Source organism: Antedon mediterranea, chromosome 7 (genome assembly GCF_964355755.1).
Source record: "Antedon mediterranea chromosome 7, ecAntMedi1.1, whole genome shotgun sequence".
NCBI classification, from domain to species: Eukaryota; Metazoa; Echinodermata; class Crinoidea; order Comatulida; family Antedonidae; genus Antedon; species Antedon mediterranea.
This window is the reverse complement of record NC_092676.1, coordinates 10,332,488-10,358,599: the sequence shown is the minus strand read 5'-3', so window position 1 is coordinate 10,358,599 and position 26,112 is coordinate 10,332,488. Positions and strand designations below refer to the sequence as shown.

The window sequence follows — 26,112 nt, the reverse complement described above, 5'->3', positions numbered from 1 at the left end:
GACTGCAGCCTTCCTTCTTTTTACAGCTTACCTGCTGGCAAACCTGACACAGATTTTGCTGATATAAAAGGTATTGTAGCTAGTAGCTATACTTGTTCTTTTATCATTCTGTATTTGGCTACTAACTAGCTAGGCCTAATAATAATAGGAGGATCAGTATAGCCACACACAGCCTACTAAGTTGAGTTCAGCAGAGAGGGACCAGGGCTAGGCTACAGTAGATAGTGAGTGGTTTAGGATTCAGTGGTGGTGGCTGGGGTAGCACTAACATTTCATTTTGTTTAGCCATTTGGCGAAAGTCGAAATATTTTTATTAGTCAAATCAGTTTATCTATAGCCAAAATGGCTAAAGTCAAATTTTTTTATTTAGCCAAATGAATCGGTCATTAGCCAAAATTTAAAATTTTTGAAATATAGTGGTAAAAACATTTTAGTCAATTTATCTATGTCAACAGGTCTATACACTGTTCCCTGAACATTTTCGTAACGCATTGAGATAAAGAACCATGCCTAAATCACTGTCACTGTATGATTAAAAAAAATATTTTTTTTGTATTTTTTTTACATGATCAAAACAATTGTTCAAACTGTTTTTAATCATACAGCATTTAATAAGAAACATTTTACAGTTTTCTAAAATCCCCTGAACGCTATGTTACTTTTGTTTTTTACGCTTGGCTGGTCATGTTTGCTTGTGACGGCTTAAATTGGGTATGCTCAAGAGGTGCGAAAGTGCAGAACCGCCAGCCTAGGCCTACAAAATTATGTACAACAACGCAACGGTATATCGTATGCTAAAAATATTGAGGAAAATTCCTAGCAAACGAACACTCGTATCGTTGTTAAACGTAAGATAATATAGGCCAAAGCACAGAGTACACGTCTTTCCATCCCTCAAGGCTGCGCCGAAGCGTTTTTGTCAGGGCGAGAAATTTATCCGATTATTATTTATTTACACAACAACACAGAAGCCGGCGGCTGGCCACGCTCAGATGCACGTGTGTGTTTAGCTAAATCCCCGTTAGACTCTACCATTTCCCGCTTGTTGTTTTGTTTACACTGACGCACGAGGGAAGTTTATTAAGGGTAAAATATGAAACTACATTAAATTGGAAGACTCTAAAATGCATAACGCATACATTTTTGATTTCGATAAGATTAAGACGTCATTCATCGAAGATACTATAATGTTTCTTTTTAATCTGAAAAGTACACCCCTATCGAAAAATAGACAATCCCGGTAATTAGCCGACACGTGATAGTTTGGGTAGACTTCATCATCCATGTGTCGTGTAACGTCTGTGCAGTCTACCTCTCTCTCTGCTATCTCCATCTTTTTGAAATAACAAAGAGACGCCTGGTACAACGAAACAAGTTGACGAAAAATGGAGCTTGAAGTAAACAACGTGATAACGAACAAAATAAATGCTTGGAGATCGACAAATGGACCTTTTAGTTGGACTTTATGCTTTCGCCAAAATGATTATTTAATTATCTATTTTATGATATGTTATCGCCAAAATGGCTAAAGTAGCCGTTTTATTTTTCGCCAATCTAGAAACGTTTTCGCCCATGGCGACTTGGCGATCGGCCAGTGCGAGCCTAGGGTGGTACTATCAAAAAGTCCTATCAAAAGTGAGTCGGGTTGGTGAACATCAGTCCAAAATACGCAGAATTTTTTCCAAAATACGTCAAGTTGAGGGCGCTATACTAATCCAAAATACGCGAGTCTTTCCAAAATACGTCGACTTGAGGGCGCTATTCATTTTCCAAAATACGCGAATTGTCCAAAATACGTCAAGTTGAGGGCGCTATAAATTATCCCAAATACATGAATTGTCCAAAATACGTCAAATTGAGGGCGCTATTTATTTCCAAAATACGCGATTTGTCCAAAATACGTCAATTTGCAATTTGGGACCGCTAGTAATTTTCCAAAATACGTCAACTTGAGGGCGGCAAACTTTTTTTCCAAAATACGAGAGCCTTTCCAAATGTATCATATTGAGAGTGTAAGGTAAAATTACAGTTTAATGTATTAAAAAAAAGTTTCTTGGAATAAAACAAACAAGTACATTTTAGTTATAAATGAAAGTATTAGAAGGCATAATTTTTTGTAAATAAAATGTCATAGAGTAGCCAATTATTATTTTTCAATGTAATCATTTATTACTGAAAAACAACAAATATATGCCAACATCAGTCAATAGACAGTGCCTATAATATACGTTAATAATGTCTGAACGATGTACGATTGCGTTGCCAGACGTAGCTAGTTTAAATGCGGCATAAACCGGCTACAAAACCAGCATGTACATATATAGTATTTAAGTATAGTCATAGGTACGGTATGTGTTATATATTTGGTGATCTACAAAATCGATATTTTTCCCGAGCTCGACAGACCAACATCGCTTTCAATTTAATGTACAGTACTTATGGTCTAATAAGTTACCTAATCTGAAATCTAACATAATAATTATTTCATATAATATATAATAATAAAAAGCATGGTATTGTGATTAAAATAATATCAATAATTAATTGGTTAGAAGAAGTAAAGGAGTTATTTAAATTGCGTATTTTGGAAAATGAATAGCGCTCTCAAGTTGACGTATTTTGGAAAATTACAAGTGGTTCCAAATTGACGTATTTTGGACAAATCGCGTATTTTGGAAAATGACTAGCGCCCTCAACTTGACGTATTTTGGACAATTCGCGTATTTTGGAAAATGAATAGCGCCCCCAAGTCGACGTATTTTGGAAAGACTCGCTTATTTTGGATTAGTATAGCGCCCTCAACTTGACGTATTTTGGAAAAAATTCTGCATATTTTGGACTGAATTTCACCAACCCTATTGTCAAAAGTCGAATCCCCTAAGTCACTCCCTGGTTATATTGTGTAGCTGGCCTAGGCTAGTTATAGTATACTCTAGAACCACATTGTATCACTTATCAAAAAGAAGGGCTAACTAAACTATAAAAGCAATTTTAAATAAAAGCAGTTTTCACTCCATCGTTTATTTTATTATAAGACAATGGGATGGTGGAGGCATTTTTATGCCATGGCAGATTATTTCCTTAATTCCAACATTTGAAATGAATAAAAACAGTAACACAACATGTATTTATTTTAAAAAGGGTAAATATTAAATAAAATCCTTTTTATTAAACCTGAATGATACTAATATAATAGTCCTTCTACAGACTAGAGAATATATTGCATAATTCAGTTTTATCTGCTATATACTGACTGTTCATAAAGGAACATAGAAAACAAAATAAAGAGTCCAACAGGAGTGCATTGGACAAATCATCTGTTGATGCCATTAGAGGTATTTAACTATAAATTTTAAATCTATTTTAACATGTTCATGTCTTATAAACATGCCTTCAATGATCAATTAAATATGAGGGAAAATTGAATCCCACCATTTCTCTTTGTTTTAATTGCTTAATCATTCTTTTTATCTTTAATTTCTTTTCACAGGGTGTCGGTTTTTTATTTCATTAACATATTTCAATATTTTTTTTTGCAGAGTATATCAAGGTCGTGGCAGTAAAAAATGATTGGACTCCTGTTAGCCTGGTAGAATTTAACAAGAAGTTTGTGTCTAAATGCACCAATGCACGCAAGAGTCTATATAAATAGATAAATATTTTATAGATAATTTTTATTTTCATTTATCATATCTTTATATTCTCAATTTTGTCCAAGTATTCTCACTTGCACAGATAAAGTGCTAGTGTTGCCAATAGCTCTGCTAATTGATAATTTTTTAGCTTTTTGCTTACTTTAGTTTGTATCTCCATTGAGATCCACAGCATTGTCATTTTTTTCAGTAATTTGCCTTTTATATATAGTGTATATATATATTTCTTTGAAGATGCCTCCATAAGGAAATTCATGGTGTCAATTGAAGTTTTAAATTAAATATTTTAAAGTAGTTAATTTTGATAATTGTTCATTTGTATATGGCCTTTTTGTCATATACAGTATAAGATTACACTCTCTTGCTGTTTATACGTTTGATAGCTTTTTGATACTTTATTTCTGTTTGGGAATGTTAAATATCGAGTATCGACAAAAATATATTAATTAAATTTGATTTTTTAATAATTAAAGTAAAGACATCTTTTTTTTTAATGTCTCTTATTGTATATTTGAAGAATTTTTTCGCTTTTCATTTTAGATTCTTCATAAAAAAAGTGAGAAATCTGGATCACAACATTTCCCACTGTAGAATTTGAATGCTTTAGCATTCAATTCGCTCACTAGCATTCACAGTGTAACAGTGTACCAATATTTGAATGTGTAGTTTTGAATGCTAGACCACGCCCACTAAAAAAGCTCACTAGCACATTCATCTACTAGCATTCGAATGCTAGGCTAGCATTCGAATGCTAGCCTAGCATTCCCCTACTAGCATTCGAATGCTAGGCTAAGCCTTCCAGATTTAGCATTCGAATGCTAGTATAGCATTCAACTAGTAGCATTCGAATGCTACTTTTAGCATTCGAATGCTAGTGCTACCATTCACATACTTAGCTCATTTACATAATTCGGCTCCCTGGAAGGCTTAGCGAAGGCTTAGTGGATGCTAAGAAGCATTCGAAGGAAGGCTTAGTGAAGGCTTAGCGAAGGCTTAGTGAATGCTAAGAAGCATTCGAATGCTAAATTCAGTCATTGAATGCTTATATATACCACTAGTATTCGAATGCTAAGTATTAGCCATTCGAATGCCAATAATAGCATTCCAGGAGTAGCATTCGAATGCTTTGTGAATGGTAAGCGAAGGCATTCAGCTTTGGTAAGGGTTACAAGTTATATAAGTGTAATGTGGTCGAATACAAGATTTGTGATTATTGTGGCACTTAGCCAGAGACAATAGGGACAAGCAACGAATAAGGGGAATATATGATATAGCACTAGTTTTAACATCACATGCTATGATTCCAGGAAACAAAATAAAATTGTATTTATTGCTATGTTTTGTTTACTTGCTACTTTGGTTGGTGAACTTTATGAAACACCAAAAAATAAAAGAACAGTTTTGACAATAGGCAGTAGCCTAGATAAATGTAATAACATAGTTGTATGGGGAGAGGCAACCTTTAGTGTGTCAGGTGCTATGACAAATAGTCCAGTAAAAGTATGGTTGAACCTAGAACATATTGTAACAGGTTGATTTGGTCCAAATGAATATCATATCCAAAGTTTACCAAAATCGGACATCAGGAAGTGGGAATTAGCATAAATTCAAAATGGCTGCTATTTACTGTACCATTGTGAAGCTCCATATCTCCTTAAAATGGATATGAAACGATGTTTGCAGATTGGCTCATACTAGAGTGTTGGCTCATTAACTTTACATTTTTGTTTATAAATAGATTTTACATCTTTTCGAATGTCAACCAATTAATTTTTTTAATGATTTTTTTAATCTGTTCTTACGGCAATCTTCTGCAAATTTACTAGCGTTTTGACCGGGAAGCTGGAAAAACGTAGATACAGTGCACATGTGTGAAAATATCAATCTCAGTCGATTGCTACGGAGAAACGAAGATGCCATTTTTTTTTCCACCATCGACGGAGGAGTGTTTTTATTGTTATCATTTTGGAATGGATAGTGAAGAGGAATATTTTGTAGCGGATACAGAACTAGGCCTAGAAGAGGAGTTAATACCAGTAAATCCTGACAATTTAAGACCGTTCGATAATGACACATCTACCAGAGACGCTTGTCGGGCCCTCCACCGAACATGCATGGTAAGCGATAAGTAAGAGAGATGGGATCCCATTTTTTTTTTGCGAGACCTACTCTGGCCGCTACTGCTGTTTCGCACGTACCACACCGTTATATCTTCGATTTCTCACTATGTACTCTACGTGAAGATAAAGCCTCCCTACCTGTCCTAGCCTATCCAGCCTATCCTAGCCCACGTGCTACTAGACCTAGCTATATGATAGATAGGAGCTAGGGTATGGGCGGCCATTAAGGCCAAAATAGACAAACGTTGCCGTACGAACAATTCCGCTCCCGTAAGGCAAACTAATGGCGTTAAAGACATATTTCCTCGAGTGACAAACAAATATTGCCGTACGGACACACAAACACATTGCCATATGAACAAATTGCCGTATGGTTAAATTGGCGTAAGGACAAAAATTGGCGTGAGGACAAAAATTGCCGAAAGGACAAAATTGCCGAAAGGACAAAAATTGGCGTAAGGACAAAAATTGGCGTACGGTCTAACTAAATATAAACGTTGAGGGCAGCATAGTAATTTAAAACCACGTGACTGAAACCACTCTGTTGTGTGTCCAGTCCTGATGGGGAATAAAAACATAATCATGGAAGGTTTGTGTTAAGCTAGCCAACAATATAGGCCAGCCGACAATAAGCCAACCCACTTTTATTTTTTCCAGCCAACAATAACTATGAAACACCGTTTGTGTATTTTTTACATTTTCAGTGTTACTTATGGTTTTTATGGTATTAGAAATTAAATATTTGTGAGAAAACGGCGGATTGCTCCTGGGAGTCCCTTGGTGGGATTATACTAGGGTACCCTTAGTCGTCCAGTATAAGTTTGAGAAAAAGAAGTATTAGAAGAAGTATTAGAAGAAGTATTCGTAATTGATAACGGACCAAAAAATGAGCGTCCACTGAAAAAATAAAGTCAAATACTAAATCTGAAACTGAATTCAACCAATATAATATTGATATGAATATTAAAGTTTCCCCACAAAATACATTTTATATCATCCAATGCAACAATAAGGCACAATACACAACATAGAAATGAATTTCAAAAATATAGTTTTGATAATAATGTAACTATAGCATAGGGTAGATTTAATCAAGGCATTCTAGATTTGGCTATGCACGCGGTAAACAGTGTGTTGCAATAGTCTTGTAGCTATTGTTTATTCAACAAAAAGGAATGGAAATGATCTTGACAAAAACAATATTGACACTTGGAAATGAGTTGTACTATTATATTCAAAAAGATTCCACTATGGATGAGGATCTTCTGATGATTTCTGAACTGCCAAAAAAATTAGATATGTTAGATAGCACATTTGTAATATATTAAAATTTCAACAACAAATAAATCTGCAGAATTATTGATAATCGATGGGGGACTAAAAAAATCATCCAATGCAACAATAATGCGGAATACACAACCTATACATGAATTGAAAATATAACAGGAATGATAATTATATAACTGTAGCGCATGGTAGTTTCAATCAAGGGCATTCCAGATTTGGCTATGCACGTGGTAAACAGTACTTGGCGGATAACCCCTTGTTATTGTCATGATTTTTTTTCCCCGATATTCTTCTTTCTTTCCACGAAATTTGTTTGGGCACGCGCGTTTAAAATTTCAAAATGCAAAAAATCAATTTCTAATCAACTTTCAACGCGTACGCAATTTTTGATGAAAAAGTCCAAAAATTTGTTAAAATTATGCCTTTTTTTAAACAGTCATAGATTCTAAACTACAGGGTCAACTTTTTTAAAATTACATATTCTGGAAGAAGATGAGTTGTAGATATCGACTCGAATATAAAATATAGGATTTTTTTCTATTACGTCATCACATTTAATAGAGCGCATCTCCACTTATACGTATTCCATTTTCTCCCATTTTTTTATATTGTCTAAGTCAATCAATTATCTTTCGCACAATTTACCATTTTTAAAATTGTGATGACGTCATCATGTTCAAAAGTGTCACTTTGGTCACTTATTTTCACCTATTCTGAACTGTATATAGTTTGTATAAAGATTACTGTTTATAGTGTATATACTGTAACGGCATTTGGTATAGCCCAAATCATTTATTTTCTACCTATTGCTATAATGTAGCAGGCCAAATAAGACTTAGTACTGATTGGCTATTTTACTGTGCGTGTAATTGTGATAAACAACTTATCCAGGGACCTAGAAGTCCTCTGGCATTTTTCGTTCTCATGATCAGCTTTTGACTTGGCAAATGTTTTCTGCAAAAAAAAACTGGAAAAATTAATGAGGTTACTACTAACAAAGGTATATATATTCTGTACACCAGAAATTGTGCATTTTAATGTGATGGAGTCTGTTGGTGTCAATTTAAATTATGTTCCGGAAACAATAACAATAGTGGATAGTGATTATGTGGATAGCTCCTCAGAAATAATTGTAGACCCTAGTGTTATGACAAATAATTTGATAAAACATAACAATACACGAAAAGTATCGCAATAATTCAACATTCAGGCAAAACTTGAGTCACTAGCATCAAAGTATCGCAATAATTCAACATTAAGGCAAAACTTGAGTCAAAAACTAGCATCGAAGTATCGCAATAATTCAACATTCAGGCAAAACTTGAGTCAAAAACTAGCATCAAAGTATCGCAATAATTCAACATTCAGGCAAAACTTGAGTCAAAAACTAGCATCAAAGTATCGCAATAATTCAACATTCAGGCAAAACTTGTGTCAAAAACTAGCATCAAAGTATCGCAATAATTCAACATTCAGGCAAAACTTGAGTCAAAAACTAGCATCAAAGTATTGCAATAATTCAACATTCAGGCAAAACTTGAGTCAAAAACTAGCATCAAAGTATCGCAATAATTCAACATTCAGGCAAAACTTGAGTCAAAAACTAGCATCAAAGAATCGCAATAATTCAACATTCAGGCAAAAACTTGAATCAAAAACTAGCATCAAAGAATCGCAATAATTCAACATTCAGGCAAAACTTGAGTAAAAAACTAGCATCAAACTATCGCAATAATTCAACATTCAGGCAAAACTTGAGTCACTAGCATCAAAGTATCGCAATAATTCAACATTAAGGCAAAACTTGAGTCAAAAACTAGCATTGAAGTATCGCAATAATTCAACATTCAGGCAAAACTTGAGTCAAAAACTAGCATCAAAGTATCGCAATAATTCAACATTCAGGCAAAACTTGAGTCAAAAACTAGCATCGAAGTATAGCAATAATTCAACATTCAGGCAAAACTTGAGTTGAAAACTAGCATCAAAGTATCGCAATAATTCAACATTCAGGCAAAACTTGAGTCAAAAATTAGCAGCAAAGTATCGCAATAATTCAACATTCAGGCAAAACTTGAGTCAAAAACTAGCATCAAAGTATCGCAATAATTCAACATTCAGGCAAAACTTGAGTTGAAAACTAGCATCAAAGTATCGCAATAATTCAACATTCAGGCAAAACTTGAGTCAAAAATTAGCAGCAAAGTATCGCAATGATTCATCATTCAGAAAAAAACCTGAGTTGAAAACTAGCAACAAAGTATTACAATGATTCAACATTCCCTTACTGGCAAACAACACAGAAAGATGTATTAGCAATGGTTAAACTGGTAAGCCAACATTCTTTCTTTCATTTTCAAGTGCTGATTTATGTTGGAAAGAAATAATTACAACATTGTTAAGGCAAACAGGAGATAAAAGAAATGATTTAGAATGGGCAGACAAATGTAATTTGCTAAAATCAAATCCAGTGACTGTTGCTAGAATGGCTGACAAACGCTTTCATAATTTTTTGAAAATTGTTATTTTGTAACGTCACAGATTAGTTTTACAGAATTGAAATTGAGGGAGTCCACATGTTCATATGTTGGCATGGGTTGAAAATGCTCCTGTTTTTGATGAAGATGAAAAAGTATATTTCTTTTACTGTGCTATGTCAAATTGTAGATCCTGAAATGAATGAAATTGTTACCAGGGTACAAATCCACAGAAAAAGACATTCAAAATCGTATAAGAAGAAGGGAACAAATTGCAGATTTAACTTTCCGGGGCAGCCTTCTGGAAAAACATTTGTTGAGACCTACAATTGTGGAAATAAATAATGATGACATTGATGCTAATAAACAAGCCCAGAGAATTATTAACCTCAGTAAAAAACGCTTTGGCAAATGAAGAAACGTATCAAAGAGCCAAGGAACTTTTTTCGAAGTTTAGATTACTCAGAGTGCATATGAGGATGCCAATAATTGTATAGCTACTGAAGAAAATATTGTTATAAAGAGAAACCCCCAAGATGTGTGGGTAAACCAATATAATCCTTCCTTACTTAGAGCATGGAATGCTAAATATGGATATTCAGTATATTACAAGTGTATGCATGTGTTACGTATGTTATAGGATATAATGTTAAAATCTGAACGGGAAATGGGATTATTTTTATCTCATACAGCAACAGAAGTGAAAGAAGGAAATGAAAATGCCAGACAAAGCTTAAGTAAACTTGGTCAATTGTGTATGAACAATAGAGAAATATCTGCGCAAGAAAGTGTTTATCGTGTTTGTGGCCTGAAATTGAAACAATGTTCAAGGAAAGTTGAATTTATCCCAGTAGGACCTAATCCTGTTAGAATGAGTTTACCACTAAGTGTAATTAAAAACAAATTGGATGATCATAAAAGTGCATGGTTGCCAAATAAGCTCGACAAATATAAAGCTCGATCAGACAGTTTTTAATTTAACACAATGTGTCTTGCAACATTTTGTTCTAATTATAGAATGTTAAGTACATCAGAAATGAAAGGAAACGTGCAAAGAAAAAAACGTGTTCAATTAAAAAAACAATTAGGATTCATTAAAAAAAACACTGACTGACAATGCTATAATAAGGTACCCTCGATTTCCAATGAATACAGCATCTGAAAAATATTTTATGAGTATATTAACACATTTCTTCTAGTATTGATTTCTTTAAATATACTTTCATAATATTTATTATACAATTCCCCTCTTTTTTTATTTAGTGGACATGGACGTGGTAACGAATTTGTACAGTTTCATACACAAATTATAAAAGAAGAAAATGAAATCGATTCATTTTCAGGGGGACAATAATGTTGAAGCTGGTTGTGTTTTTTTTTTTCCTTTTGTATTTTCTGAAAATAATCAGATTGTTTTGTAATTGTTACATATTTCTTGTGCAGGTCAGGATATGTTGTTCTCACTGATGACGGTACTGAGTACTTTTGCAAGAAGGACATATTAAAAGAAGTGGCAGGCAACATTTTAGATGTATTCCCATTAACGTGTCTGGTCACAAAAGTGGAAAAACAAATAATGTCATTGGACATTATTGACAAAGAAGGATAATGCGATGAACAATTGTTATTAAAGTATATTTATTGTCAATAGTGGTAGCTTTATTGTTAGAATTAGCGTTGATAAAAGAAGTGATTTTTGATCTTGGAAAACAAGAATTGTTGACAAGGTTGTGTGGATACAGTTGTTCGTTCACATTTCGTTGTGGACTGAGAACCTTGTTATAATTATTTGGTATAAAAGAAGTTACTTGATTTTTAAACTTTTTGTTTATGCTATGGCAATCAAAAGAATTACTCTTTCTGTTGGTTAATATTGAAGTAACATTTGTCGGGATGGTAGGGCATAGTAGGGTAGGAGGTATTGTATTGTACTGGTTATTTCAATATATAAATAGAAATAGGTAAACAGGTATTCATTTGCATTGAACAAATTGTGACCACCATTTAAATAACATTTTTTCCTGACTAAACATTCGTTATGATAATGACAATGAAAATCATTTTAGAAAAAAACCTAAAAAAAAACCTTACCTCAACCTTGGTTGATTATAAATTTTTAACATTATTAAACATTTTTTAATGCTTGTTGATTTATTTTGTTTTATAATCACAAGTCATGTCTTGTTATTTTTTTTTGGTTATAGGTGTTGTGCAGAGTTGGCGACTTTTCAATCAATCAAGAGATCATTGATACATTTTTTAAGCCAGAGGTGGTTACTGTGATGGAAGCGAAGGGAAGCCCCCCTAAACGAAGGATATCGGTGAAAGGGAATGTATTTGAGGTAATTATTGATGAATATTTGTATTTAATAGATTACTTTTTTTAAATTTCATTAAAAAACAAACAAACTCGTCATTTTGACTAGTTAGTTATCCGCACTACGCGGACGTATGTGAAGCCTGTCTTAAAAGATACGCACAGATTCATATGTCCTTACGATTTATATGCTAACGTATAACATGTTATAGGCAGTGGCGTCAGGATCTTCCCGATGCGGGGCTACATACGCCACATACCCACAGGCGAAGAGGTAGGCCTATATTGTTTATCGCAGGTGGGGATGGAGCTAAGAAAATGTTCAGTGTGCATCCGCAAGCGTAGACCCTTTTCAGTCGGGGAAATTAGTTTATATGTATGCGTGCGTACCATCTGGACTTTCGAGTAGTGAGAAGTTCATGACATACAGGACATTGTAAATTTAATAACTTAGCTATAATAAGTGAAAGTGGCAATATTTATTTTAGGTGCCCCACGGTACAAATGGTTTCTTGTAAATTAAAAAATTGGTGAACATACGAACAATTAACAAATTAAGCTAGGCTCCCCGACGAGGGGGCTATACTAGAGCCCCTGTATCTTTTCGTACAGTGGGGTCTCCCTTTTCGTATAATGGGGTCTCCCTTTTCGTACAATAATGAATCTGTATTATGTTTTGAAAGAAATTTCATTGTGATATTAGTTAGGCTTATATTGTATTATATATTACAGATGATTGACGAATATTGGTTGTATGTTTTTGTTAATTTTACAGATGTTGTTAACCGTGTATGTAATGACAAAGCCTGTAGTACATGATGTCCGGGTGACTTGCTATTGCATGGAAAAAACTCATGCTATTTACTACACGTCGATGCCCGAGAAATTGAGTGGTAAATTCGTTAAAAAAAAACCATGTAAAAATTACATCAATTTGTACGATACAACGAAGGTAAGCGAATTTAATTTTATTTGGTTATTTATGAAAGTCTTTATGGTATGGTTGTAGTTGAAGTAATATAATGACTGTTTTCATAAAAATAATCTGTTTTGAATATTACGTTTTTGTTATTTTATTAGTACATTAGGCTAACTGAATAATCATAATTGACTTTTAGTATTTCATTGTCATGGAACGATGTATTTAATTGCCGTTTTTGTGTGTCGTTTCTGTTTGTAATTTTAATTTAAAAGATTTAAAATGGAACAATTACTGTGAAAATGTTAAAAACCACTATAATATGTATGTATAACAAATTATACAATGCTAAGAAAGTGCCATTTGCTTAATTATTGTTTTTATATGGTTGTCGATAAAGTTAAACAACACGTACTTCGCTTGTACGTAACTAATTTTTATTTTAAATGTTACATGACTTTGGTTAGATATTTGGAAATTTCATTTTCATATTTTATTTTGCTTAGCCAATTGTATTGTGTGTTGGTTCAGTTATCTATATTGCATTGTATGAACTTCTATATACACATCGTATTTGTAGGTGTGATGCATAATAAGTACAATTTAGCGTTAACAAAAATGCATCAGGTCATCAGATAGGTCATCAGATAGGACATCAATGTTTTGCTCATATTTTATAAATGCAAAATCATGTTGCGTTTGGACTTGGATTTGTTATGTACTGGTGGTTATCTATTTCGAGATCGTGAATCACTAAAATGACGTATAATAATAGGCGGAAATGTAGTTGTTATGTTGGGTCCCCCGGTAGTTTTCAGCATTTCAATTGTAGTGATAAATAACAGTAACAAATAAAAATCTGTATTTGTTTGGACGTCGTGGAGGGTTGTGGTTTCAGTTTGTTGAGTTTAGAGTTAGGGCATTGGTTATCTTATATATTTTTAGCATTTGTAAAAATCGTTTGTTAATTAATGGGTGGATATACACCATTAATGATAGTACGGTATATCAATTTATGGTTTCAAATAATTGAACTTTTGGTTTGACATAGGTGTTTAAGACATCTTCGTTTGTGGTTTGTGATAAAAAATACAAGAATTTCTTCATCCAGAAGAGGAAACTGTTGAAGCGGCACTAGCTTCTCCCACGAAGAGGAAGATAACGGTATCGGGCATGGTGGAACAGGTAATTGTTCAATAATGATAAAAGTGTTTATTGAGAAGTAAAATTGAGCAATCATATAACAAATTGTAAATGTGCATTATAGTGTTTGTTTACTGACGTACATTTAGACTGTATGTTATGTGTATGTTAATTTTCATTGTATCTATTGTGATACCGTTATTAGTATTGGTTTTCGATCAGTTGAATGTTGAGGAGGGAGGTACCGAGACGGTTTGGTATATTATGTAGTATTGAATTTGTTAATTGAAGGGTTGTTAATAAACGTGTAGGCCTATGAGAAATGTTACAACTAATAGTGCTGTACTGTAATAATTAAAATGTGGATATATATTTTTATATATATATTATATATTTTTCAAGGTGGTTGATTAAGAAATATCGTGTGTTGAATGTTCGTTTACTTAATAGATATAGTAAAAGAAATGTTGTTTTAAATATTGCAGGTGTATTCTATGAGGGTAGATGAGAACCAAACGTGGCGAAGATTGGATGGGAACACTAATATTAAATGTAAATTGTGGAATGAGTTCGCCTCCAAGGTTGGGGAACAAAATGTTGGATGGAAGATCACACTAAATAATGTGGAGGTAGATAACTACAACAATGTAAAATGTTTACAATCTACAGATTTAACAACAGTAGAGGTAAGGTGTTATTTAAAAAATTATTTATCGATATTAAATAAATGTATTGTTGACAAGGTGTATATTCTAGATTTTAATATAAACTTCAAAAATATGTCACAAAATGATAAGTTTATATTTATTATGGGTGCAAATGATCCCGATATCATCAAGCCAGTTATGAAGTATGTATGTTCGGCATTTGAAAGGCGCTCGACTATTCAGGCCTCCACCTGATACTGAGCGACCTTTATGCAACATAAATGCTCATTGAATGCTTTTATTATTGCTTTTTCTTTTATATCTTTGTTTATTTTTTACCTCCGCCAAGGAGGTATATGTAATCGGTAGCGTGTGTTTGTTTGTTTGTTTGTTAGCAGGATTACTCAAAAAGTAATTACAAGATCTTTACCAAAATGAATATACAGACAGATATGTGGTCAAGGACCATTCCATTAAATTTTGGGACCATTGTCCCAATTCTGGACCACTTTTTAGTATACTTTTCAGACCTGCTAGTGTTAAAAGATAGGACAGAATTTTTCAAAAGCCGGCGAGCAGTCTTAAAGTAACAAGTATACTGAAATTGCATTTTCTCGAGAACTACTTGTCCAAAAAACTTCATTTTTGTACAAGAGGCAAGAGTTATAATTCGTGATTTGTAATTTTAAAACATAATTTGATTTAATGTGCACGTTTTTTGATGCCAGTAGTTTAAAAAACCTATTTTCTTTTCAAATTCACTCGTTTGATTTTCGCGTTGCTGTTCTATTGTTAGTCAACTGAAGCTATTGTTAATTGAAAGGCTTGTTACATAACCATTACACCAAACTCGCATACACATGCTTGTAGTGAAATTAGCCTAAATCACAAACAGCATTAAGACACACACAAATATATATATATATTTTTTTTTACCGGAGAAATCTTATGTAGGAGAATTTTACAGTAGGCGGAGGTATGCACTCTCGGAGTGGCTTTCTAGTTGTAAATGCTGTTGTTAACCATACCTTGATGTTAAGGTGAATGTTAATAAATTTGAAATATATACTGTACTTGGATTTTCAAGATATGTTATTATTACTGTAATCATGGTTTCCATTGTAATGAATGTTTTGTCAGGAAATGTGTTATTTAAACAGTGGTTACAATATCGTTCAATGTGAAAGTCTGTTTACTAGTTTGTTAATTATTGAAATAACTAGGAAGTGTGTGATTTTTTAGATTTCTGAAGACGACGTTATTGTAGAGCCGGCTCAAGAGGTTCAGGTTACAATTGTTGGTGTTGATGAAAACGAGTACGTATATTTTGACGTTATTATATTACTGCATGTGCACGCCATAAAAATGTTTTTTGCTTGGCATGGGTCTCTGATAGTCTGTCTTATGTCAATAAAACCAACAAATTAAACTAACTAATAGATTTACTATTGCAACAAATTATACAAATTATTACTTTGTTATCTGACATAAGCCACTATGATCGTTTTTTAAAGAATTGAATATATATTAAAATTTTGTGACATTCACAAAGTTCAAGTTGCATCTTATGTTTTAAATTCATGTATTTCTTTTATTTATATGATTTCTGTGCCATGTTGTGAATTATGGAAAAACTAAATAATAATATATTAAAACAATGTCTGTTCGTCTTATAATTTTTCCTAAATGCAGTAATGTATTGTTGATTTTATTTTTATTTTTTGGTGACAATATTAATATTCAGTGCTTCATTCTTATACGACACATAATTATTATTATCGTTTATTTATATTTTTTTAAGTCAAATGTAAAGTCTGTCAATAAAAGAAAGTGGATATCTTCTGGTTTTTACTTTACTTTATATCTTCAACTGAAATTAATATTTTGAATTTATCTTGACTATGTATTTTTGTTTGTGCGGGTCAGGATATGTTCTATTGACGGATAAGAATATTGCCCTGACATGTCAGAAGGAAGTACTTGGAGAGATTAATGACATGTGTGAAATGTTGCCATTCACTTGTATGATAAGGAAAGTAGACCTGGATGTAAAATCATTAGTGTTGATAGATTAAGAAGGCATGGTTTAAGGCCCATTTACACTAGGACGATAAGGATCGACGATAAATAGACAAATGTGCATAAAAATGTAAAATGTAAAATTATATTTATCGTCCATCGTTATCGTCCTAGTGTAAATGGCCCTAATAATGGCAATAACATGTTATATACAATAGATTGCTATATTTCAGTAACCGTTAACAAAATAATATTTCTTTTAAAGTAGTAATAGTAGTAGTATAATAACTATAGTAACAATTAACATTGATAAACAAGAATGTGTGGACAAGGTTATGTTTTGTTTTAGTTCATAGTATTTTGACATTCTATTTAGTGGTTTTATTTATTTTTTTTTATTTTGAATAGTGTTGGACAATAACATGTTATATACAATAGATTGCTATATTTCAGTAACCTTTAACAAAATAATATTTCTTTTAAAGTAGTAATAGTAGTAGTATAATAACTATAGTAAAAGAATAATAGTAAACAAGAAAGTGGTTACTGATTTTCTAGAAACCGGATCGGGTGATGCAATGCATTCGAAATTGTTATATTTTCCAATTTATTTAATTCTAGGATGTGATTTGAGTTATTAAAATGGGTTAAGTATCAGATCGTCGTGTTAACATGTTCGTTGCTGAGGTGAAGTGTAGGTCGCGTGTTTGCTGTCACTTGGTATTGATTAATGACATAAGGCGTGCGAGTTGTAGGTTGTGTTAGTGAACACGGAAAGAGCATTTTACTTTACAGTACATGTTGGGAAGGTGTGTACGATTATTGTATAAGATTAGGAAGGTCAATGAACTGTAATTTACATGAAACAGATTTTGAACTGACTGGTGTAAATGTTCAAAATAAATCAGCTATATTTTTATGTTTCTCTTCTTCTGTTACGTTAGATGATAATTGTGAACAAAACAACTCAGAAAGTGTCAATGTTGATTAAATTTGTTCCAATCTTTAGAAGCAGAAAAGAAAAACATAATGTAATAAACTAGGCATTAATTATAAACATATTGGTAGGAATTGTATTGGACATCCTCTTCAAATAAAGAATATTACAGGTGATGGTAATTGTTTTTATCGTGCAATTTCGTATTATTTCCAGGAATGAAAATAATCATTTAATTTTAAGAAAAGCAATTGGTAAACATTTATTGGAATCTGATGACATGTTTAGTAATACATTAAGTGATGAATATAGAACAGTTAAGGAATATGTGATTAAAAAGAGAGTAATGGATAATGGAACGTGGGCCTCTAATACTGAAATAAGTGGAATGCTTGACACAGATATTTATTCTTTCAATGATCAACTTTTGACGTGGCAATTGTTTTCTGCAAAAAAGCCCGGAATAATAAATGATGTTACAACTGATAACGGTATATATATATACTGTATACCAGAAATGTACATTTCAATGTGGTGAAATCTGTCGATAATTTAAATTATGTTCAGGAAACTATAAGAATTGAGGATAGTGATGATGTGAATAGAAACAAATTTAGACCACAGTATTATAAAAACTAGTATTTCAATAATTGAAAATACACGATAAAGAAAAGAACATGATGTATTCGAAGATGCTATAGGATCCAAATATAAACGGAGTGAAGATAGTGGACGATTTTGTTACAATGAGAAAGTTAAGGTTTTCAGAAAGACTAAAAAAGGATTCGGAAGAGATAAAAGTCAAAATAACAAAATTCGAATGAGGATGAAACGTTCAATTGAAACTACACAGAATTTTGAAAAGAAACAGAAACATAATAAAGTGGATACAGTACAGATATCAAAATGATTCTGTATATAAAGAGGATAATCACAAAATAAGATGTCAATGACGAATATAAATGTTACAAAAGAAAGGAAAATAGAGAAAGACAAAAGAAAGCGTATAGATGTAATCCCAATTATAATTTCAAAATACGAAGTAAGGCAAGAGACAATTACAAAATGAATTTGGATTACCGAACAACGAAAAAAGCCAAACATGTTGAAAACTATAAAAAAAAATGTCATCAAAAATTAAGAGAAAAGAGGAAAAACAGATATCAAATGATTTAATATGTAGAGAAAACTTTAAAGGCCAGGTGCGGGCAAAAAATTTCTATTGATCATACATTCCAATAATCATCGATCTATAGTTTCCCCTATGTTTCATAATTTTTTTGGGATTTTATTTGTGTTACACGAGCTTGTTGAAAATAAGCACTTTCATATCAGTGGGGGAATAGTTCAACTTACACAGTAAAATCTCTATTCTTTTGTACACAAATTTTGTAAATAGAGAGGCATTTTAAAAAGCTATGAAAAATAAATGGTGTGGTAAAAAATGTTATCAGATGACTAAATATAGGTAATATAACTTGAATATTACATTTCTGATATTTTTATTCAACTTCAGATTTTTATTTTCATGCTATAGCAAAAATTATCCACCGTAAATCCACCATCTTTTTCCACTGTCTAGGGAGTCCCCAGACATCTTATTACATTAGGTTAACTACCTAACTACTGAAAAAAAGTCTTCCTGGTTTTTATGGAAGAATTTTGCCAAATTTTGTATTTGACCATATTAAGGGAAATTCATGTTTTTTCGTCTCGATTTCTGTTACAAATATTTGATTTATGTACAATTAACAAAATATTATATTTAAAATTTATGCCTGTACCTGAGCTTTAAACAAAAGAATAAACAAAAATGGCAAAAAAGTATCGGACTAATTTACAATTCAGACAAAATCTGAGTCAAAAACTAGCAGCAAAGTATCGAAATAATTCAACTTTCATACAAAACCTGCGTAACAAACTAGCACAAAAGTATCGTAATAATTCAACATTCAGACAAGACTTGAAGCAGAGTGGTAAGCAAAGGTTTAGAGAATACCAGAGAGATTTAAAATTCAAACAAAATTGTAATCAAAGATTCACAAACATATATCATAGTGATTCAGTGTTCCGGAAAAATATTGTGAAGAAAAATCGTAAAATAAGGAAAGCAAAAAAACGTAATTTGAGTTTGTTTTGGAAAACGTCAGAGAATTAATATCTCGTGGTCCTGAATATGTTTGTTGTGTATGCTTTAAATGTTATTTCAAAGACAAGCACCAAAGCAAAATACAAAAATAAAACATGTATACATGACGTAGGGGAATGAGCTGTTAGGAGCTCATTGTACTAAGACTCGGCATTATGTGGTAGGGTGGCCAGTTCCTTTCCACGCCGCCTTTTTTCTCCCTAGTATTTTCAACCAGGTACTCATTTTACAGCTGAGTGGACTGGGAGTTGTCGGGCATTGAATCTGTAAATGTATTAAACCATGTCAATTAAACAAATCACCAAGATGCCATTTATGGATTTGTTTCACATGCCACAAGAAATGTGGAACAGTTCCTAAGAAGCCAATTCAAATAATTTAGAACTACATGAAATTCCTCCTGAATTAAATAATTTAGAGCAGCATTTGATTGGATTAAATATTTCATTTATGAAATTAATGAATTTACCCAAAGGTGGCCAACATGGAATACACGGACCAGTTGTATGTGTACCATCAAATACTATTGAAACTATAAAAATAATGCCTATACCAGTAAGTTGTCTTGCAAGCTGGGGCGGATCCAGACATTTTTGAGAGGGGGGGGGGGGGGGGGGGTCCGCCGATAAAAAGGGCACATCAGATATTGAGTATTTGAGCCACAGCCCCCCCCCCCCATGGTGGGGGTTGTGGCGAAGCGAATTTTGTTACAGGACACACTTAGATGGCCGGAAATGGCACTCTCGCACGCAAAATCCATGATAAATGGCACCTTTCTAGTTCGCCGGAAATGACACTTTATTAGCAGGGATAACGATGCAAAATTAAAAGTTGTTATTTTTCAACCAATTTAAACATTATCTGTTGGTATTTTGTTTCAATATTCCAATAAAGAAAGAATTACGAAAATCTGACTTGTAGTTTTCGAAATATAGGGTCTAAAACATTGCCGAAAATGATCGTTTTTAGCAGCCACGAACGTTGTAAACAAATTGCGCCATTTTTCGCTAAAATAATTACATATAATTACGTTTTATAGTAATTTCTTTTATATATCAACATTGGAAATATCAATAAAATATTATTAAATGTTTATAAAATATATAGAGTTGTTTATTTAACGGAATTCGTACAAATTCATTGCTCTAAATTTGTGTTCAGTAAAGAGAGATCACGTGACTTCTTGGTACACGCGCGCGAGAGAAAACATTCCGCTGTGGGTGATTCGCGTCCACCAATCAAATAGCCAGAATCCAAAATCATTCAACCGTGAGCTCTGCCGATCGCGGGAAAGCTCAGCTATGATTGGCTTACGATGACATCATATCACAAAATGGTGGTTTTGTAGTTGAGCCTCACGTAATTTTCACAAATATTGTTTCAAAAATGAAATAAATGAACCTTCTTTATGGTATGTGTGATTTTTCTTTAAAAGATTTGAATAATAAAGGCTTCATATCGAGAAAAAAACATTTTTTTGGCACTTATAATAAATATTTCTCAGAGAAAAAAGCACATGGCTTGTAGAACTATATTATCTTGGCGTAGGAAGACAAACAAATCTCAGGTCATGAGAGGCTCCACTATAAAAACAAGGTTGAATAGTATAGTGTAAGGACCGTTCGATGATTTTTGAGTAAACAATCTACCGCGTATGGTCGTACGCGGTAGATAGTACGATATTTTAACTACATTTTTTACATGTTTGGTTGGATGTAATGTAAATAAAAAATAGTTGATCTGATGGAATGATATGTAAATAAACAAATACTCAAAAGAATTATGTTTACAGTTCAATTATTTTCAGAATAATAATACATAAAAATGTGTTTACCAATGGACAAATAATCGCGTCAATGACAGAACGCGCATGGTAACGTACGCGGAGTTGAATCGTAAAAAGTTTACATGCGCCCTCTGTAGTATGCGAAACGATCTATTTTTAGAAGTTTAACTAGAGATCATCACGCATCACCACCTCTCTCACAATGCTCTTTGATCGGCCGCCGTAACTTAACATCGCGCTCATTGTGATAAATTTCTGTTTTTATTTTTGGGGTTAGTGTAGCTTACTCTGTGCATACTAATATACACACAAATATGTCACACGAATAAAATATTGAACCTCTAAAAAAAGGGCACCCTTAAAATTTAGGGGGGGTCCGGACCCCGTGGACCCCCTCTCTGGATCCGCCCCAGGCAAGGGTTATTGTAATATAAATTTGTTAACACAGCTAATGTTATTCAAGCTCTTGAATATTTACAAGATCATAACAAATGGTATTTTGATGTAGCTATTGATCAAAAAGTGGCACAATTATGTATCTAAAGAAAACATTCAAATTGCAAAAGCTAATGAAGATGATCAACAAACATGTATAAAAAATAATAAACAAGAGAAGAAGAAGCGGCATATCGATTGTGTAGCATTGCGTTTGACACAAGTTTACAACCTGCTGACAGGCGACAAAATTTGGTTGATGAATATTTTCGTGATATTATTTGTTGTGCATGTGAAAATAATAGCCCTATTGCATTATTATGTAATGAAAACAACGAAGCAAAATCATTTCCAGTGCTATTTCCAACAGGGCAACCAACATTCCATGATACAAGAGTTGTTAAAATAACACTTGGACGATATTTACACAATAGATTAATGCATGTACTGTAGATAACAGGTTTGCAAAAAATACAGAATTCATATTTTATGCTCAATCTATATATGAACTTTAACAAATTTTATCGAGTATTTCCATAGCGTTGCGAAAAGGGTCAAGTAAAAAGATTGATTTAGTAAAGTAACTGTATCTGATTTTAAAAATATAAACAAAATTTAGGAGATATTAAAATCTGATAAAGGTTATAAATTTCTAAAACAAATACGTGGAACTCCACCTTATTGGCAAGCAACACAAAAAGATGTATTAGCAATGGTAAGACAGATTGGAAAGCCAACATTTTTTCTTTCATTCTCAAGTGCTGATTTTCGCTGGAACAAAATAATGACGACATTGTTAAGTCAAACAGAAAGATAATAGAAATATTGATGATTTAGAATGGGCAGACAAATGTAATTTACTGAAATCAAATCCAGTGACTGTTGCCAGAATGTTCGACAACCGTTTTCATACTTTTAAAAAAATGTTATTTTGTCGGAAGCAAAACCCATTGGTAAATTTACAGATTATTTTTACAGAATTGAATTTCAAATGAGAGGAAGTCCACATGTTCATATGTTGGTATGGGTCGAAAATGCTGTTTTTAATGAAGATGAAGATAAAAAAGTGATTGAATTTATTGATAAATATATTTCTTGTTCTGTGCCAAGTCAAATTGTAGATCGTGAAATGAATGAAATTGTCACCAGTGTGCAGATTCATAGTAAAAGACATTCAAAATCGTGTAAAAAGAAGGGAACGAATTGCAGATTCAACTTCCCTAGACAGCCTTCTGAAAAAACATTTGTTATGAGACCTACAATTGTGGATAAAAACAATGATGATAATGATGATGGTTATGCAAAAAAACAAGCGCAACACGTATTATCCTCAGTAAAAGATTCTTTAACTAATGAAGGAATGTTTGAGAGTGCAAAAGAACTTTTTAAAAGTTTAAATATTATCCAGAGTGCATATGAGGAAGCAAATAATTGTATAACTACTGAAGAAAAGATTGTTCTAAAGAGTAAATCAATACAATCCTTCTTTATTGAGAGCATGGAATGCTAATATGGATATTCAGTATATTACCAGTGTATGCATGTGTTACGTATGTTATAGGATATATGTCAAAACTTGGTCATGTGTGTATGAACAATCGAGAAGTATCTGCGCAAGAAAGTGTTTATCATGTTTGTGGCTTGAAATTGAAACAATGTTCAAGGAAAGTTGAATTTATCCCAGTAGGACCTAATCCTGTTAGAATGAGTTTACCACTAAGTGTAATTAAAAACAAATTGGATGATCATAAAAGTGCATGGTTGCCAAATAAGCTCGACAAATATAAAGCTCGATCAGACAGTTTTTAATTTAACACAATGTGTCTTGCAACATTTTGTTCTAATTATAGAATGTTAAGTACATCAGAAATGAAAGGAAACGTGCAAAGAAAAAAACAATTAGGATTCATTAAAAAAAAACCACTGACTGACAATGCTATAATAAGGTACCCTCGATTTCCAATGAATACAGCATCTGAAAAATATTTTATATTAACACATTTCTTCTAGTATTGATTTCTTTATTACTTTCATAATATTTATTATACAATTCCCTTCTTTTTTTATTTAGTGGACATGGACATGAAGAAGAAAATGAAATTGATTCATTTTCAGGGGGCCAATAATGTTGAAGCTGGTTGTTTTTTGGTTTTTTTTTGGCTTTTGTATTTTTGTAATTATTACATATTTATTGTGCAGGTCAGGATATGTTCTTTTCACTGATGACGGTACTGAGTACTTTTGCAAGAAGGACATATTAAAATAAGTGGCAGGCAACATTTTAGATGTATTCCCAAACGTGTCTGGTCACAAAAGTGGAAAAACAAATAATGTCATTGGACATTATTGACCAAGAAGGATAATGCAATGAACAATTGTTATTAAAGTATATTTATTGTCAATAGTGGTAGCCTTATTGTTAGAATTAGAATTAGCGTTGATAAAAGAAGTGATTTTTGATCTTGGAAAACAAGAATTGTGGACAAAGTTGTGTTTGGCCGCCTCATTTTTTTTTTTTTTTTTTTTAACCGTGAAACTCCGGGCGAAAATCCCGTTTTTCAACCTCAGATCAGTCGTCGCGATCGCAAAATTCAGAAATTCATCGCGATTATCTTGCCCTCTATCGATAGTATCAATATGCGCATGTGCAAGATACAGGTATCTAGCTTGATTTTGTTAATTTTTTTTCGCTGGCCTGCTGTACAGCGTGGGTTCTTTTTACACGTGATTTCCGAACAAAAGATCTTTATTGATACGTTTTACGCAGCTTAAATGCCTTTTGTGGTTCGCCGAATAAAGATTGGTTTGGCTGCGAAGTCACGGCTGATGTAACATTATCAGAGTTGTATGTTGAATTGTACACGGGGAAGTTCGGCGATAGGCCTACGTTGCCTACAGTATACGCCAGCGATAGGAAGCCCGGAAAGGGAGATGGTATGATCAAAGTATTGGCCCAGTCTAAGCTGAGTGACATCGTGGATAAACTAGGTTCGTTCATTAAGTTTGTCCAAACACCTACAGTTCCCGAAATTACGATGCCCCAAAATGCTAGGCCTAGTGCATTTGTTGTACTGATGGCATGCGCAAGCAATTGGAACAAAAGCAACATTTCAACATTTTGTCGAATCGTTACACTTTCATGATGCTTTGCTGCTTTTTTTATAATTAAAAAAAAAAAAAAAAAAAAAAAAAAAGCCTTCCTCCCTCCTGACTTAAAAAAAAAAAAGACGATCAACAATTTTTTTTTACATGGCCTAATAGAAATAGGTAAACAGGTATTCATTTGCATTGAACAAATTGTGACCACCGTTTAAATAACATTTTTTCCTGACTAAACATTCGTTATGATAATGACAATGAAAATCATAAAAAAAAAAACCTAAAAAAAACCTTACCTCCACTGTGGTTTATAAATTTTTAACAACATTATTAAACATGTCAACCTCAACATTTTTTAATGCTTGTTAATTTATTTTGTTTTATAGTGGTTAGGTATAGATTAGTCATTTATGTTGTGGTAGTTCAGAGTTGAATGTATTGTTTGATTTATGTTGTACAGTCATGTCTTTTTATTTTTTTGTGGTTATAGGTGTTGTGCAGAGTTGGTGACTTTTCAATCAATCAAGATTGATTGATAAATTTTTGAAGCCAGAGGTGGTTACTGTGAAGGAAGCGAAGGGAAGCCCCCCTAAACGAAGGATATCGGTGAAAGGAAATGTATTTGAGGTAATTATTGATGAATATTTGTATTTAATAGATTACTTTTTTTTTATTTCATTAAAAAACAAAATCAATTTAAATAATGCGTCCAAGTTGAAAAACCTGTTGTGCTATTAGTCACAAAGCAACTTTACTTTATCAATTAGGTGGGGAAGTTAGTGGAGACACCCACTTATAAGAGACGATGTCTGAAGTTATAGGCACACAGGAATCAAATATTTATTTAGTCCTTTGGGGAGATAAAAGTCAGTTGATTGACTGGAAAGCACTGAAATAGGTGACCATTTTGGCGGTAGTGGTAGAGGAAACAAATAAACTTAAAAGCACGAGATCGAGTGTTGTGATGGTTTTTTTATTTTGCATGCCAAGTTTGAGGTTTATGGCGGCTTGATATTTACCAAATAGGCATGCTCTCGGCCTAATTCTGTCTGTCGCCTGGGCAAGGTGTCTCGGGTTGGAGTGTGATAAAATAATTGCACTACGATGTTGTTCTTTATGTTAGT

General features: G+C 32.9%; 1 protein-coding gene across 1 annotated transcript; it reads left to right on the top strand.

Moving 5' to 3' along the window:
* On the top strand, positions 1–26,112 carry LOC140054246 (uncharacterized). The gene is made up of 8 exons (XM_072099165.1): positions 1–70; positions 10,981–11,169; positions 11,742–11,879; positions 12,630–12,806; positions 13,825–13,958; positions 14,402–14,602; positions 15,806–15,879; positions 25,479–26,112. The coding sequence occupies exons 5-8, from the start codon at positions 13,947–13,949 to the stop codon at positions 25,522–25,524; spliced, it is 333 nt and encodes a 110-aa protein (XP_071955266.1). The 5' UTR covers positions 1–70; positions 10,981–11,169; positions 11,742–11,879; positions 12,630–12,806; positions 13,825–13,946; the 3' UTR covers positions 25,525–26,112.

Bases quoted from the DNA above. Each gene is read 5' to 3' on its own strand.
- LOC140054246 (XM_072099165.1), top strand. The intron at 14,603-15,805 runs GTAAGGTGTTAT...GTGATTTTTTAG, and splicing joins CAGATTTAACAACAGTAGAG to ATTTCTGAAGACGACGTTAT. The intron at 15,880-25,478 runs GTACGTATATTT...TTGTGGTTATAG, and splicing joins GTTGGTGTTGATGAAAACGA to GTGTTGTGCAGAGTTGGTGA.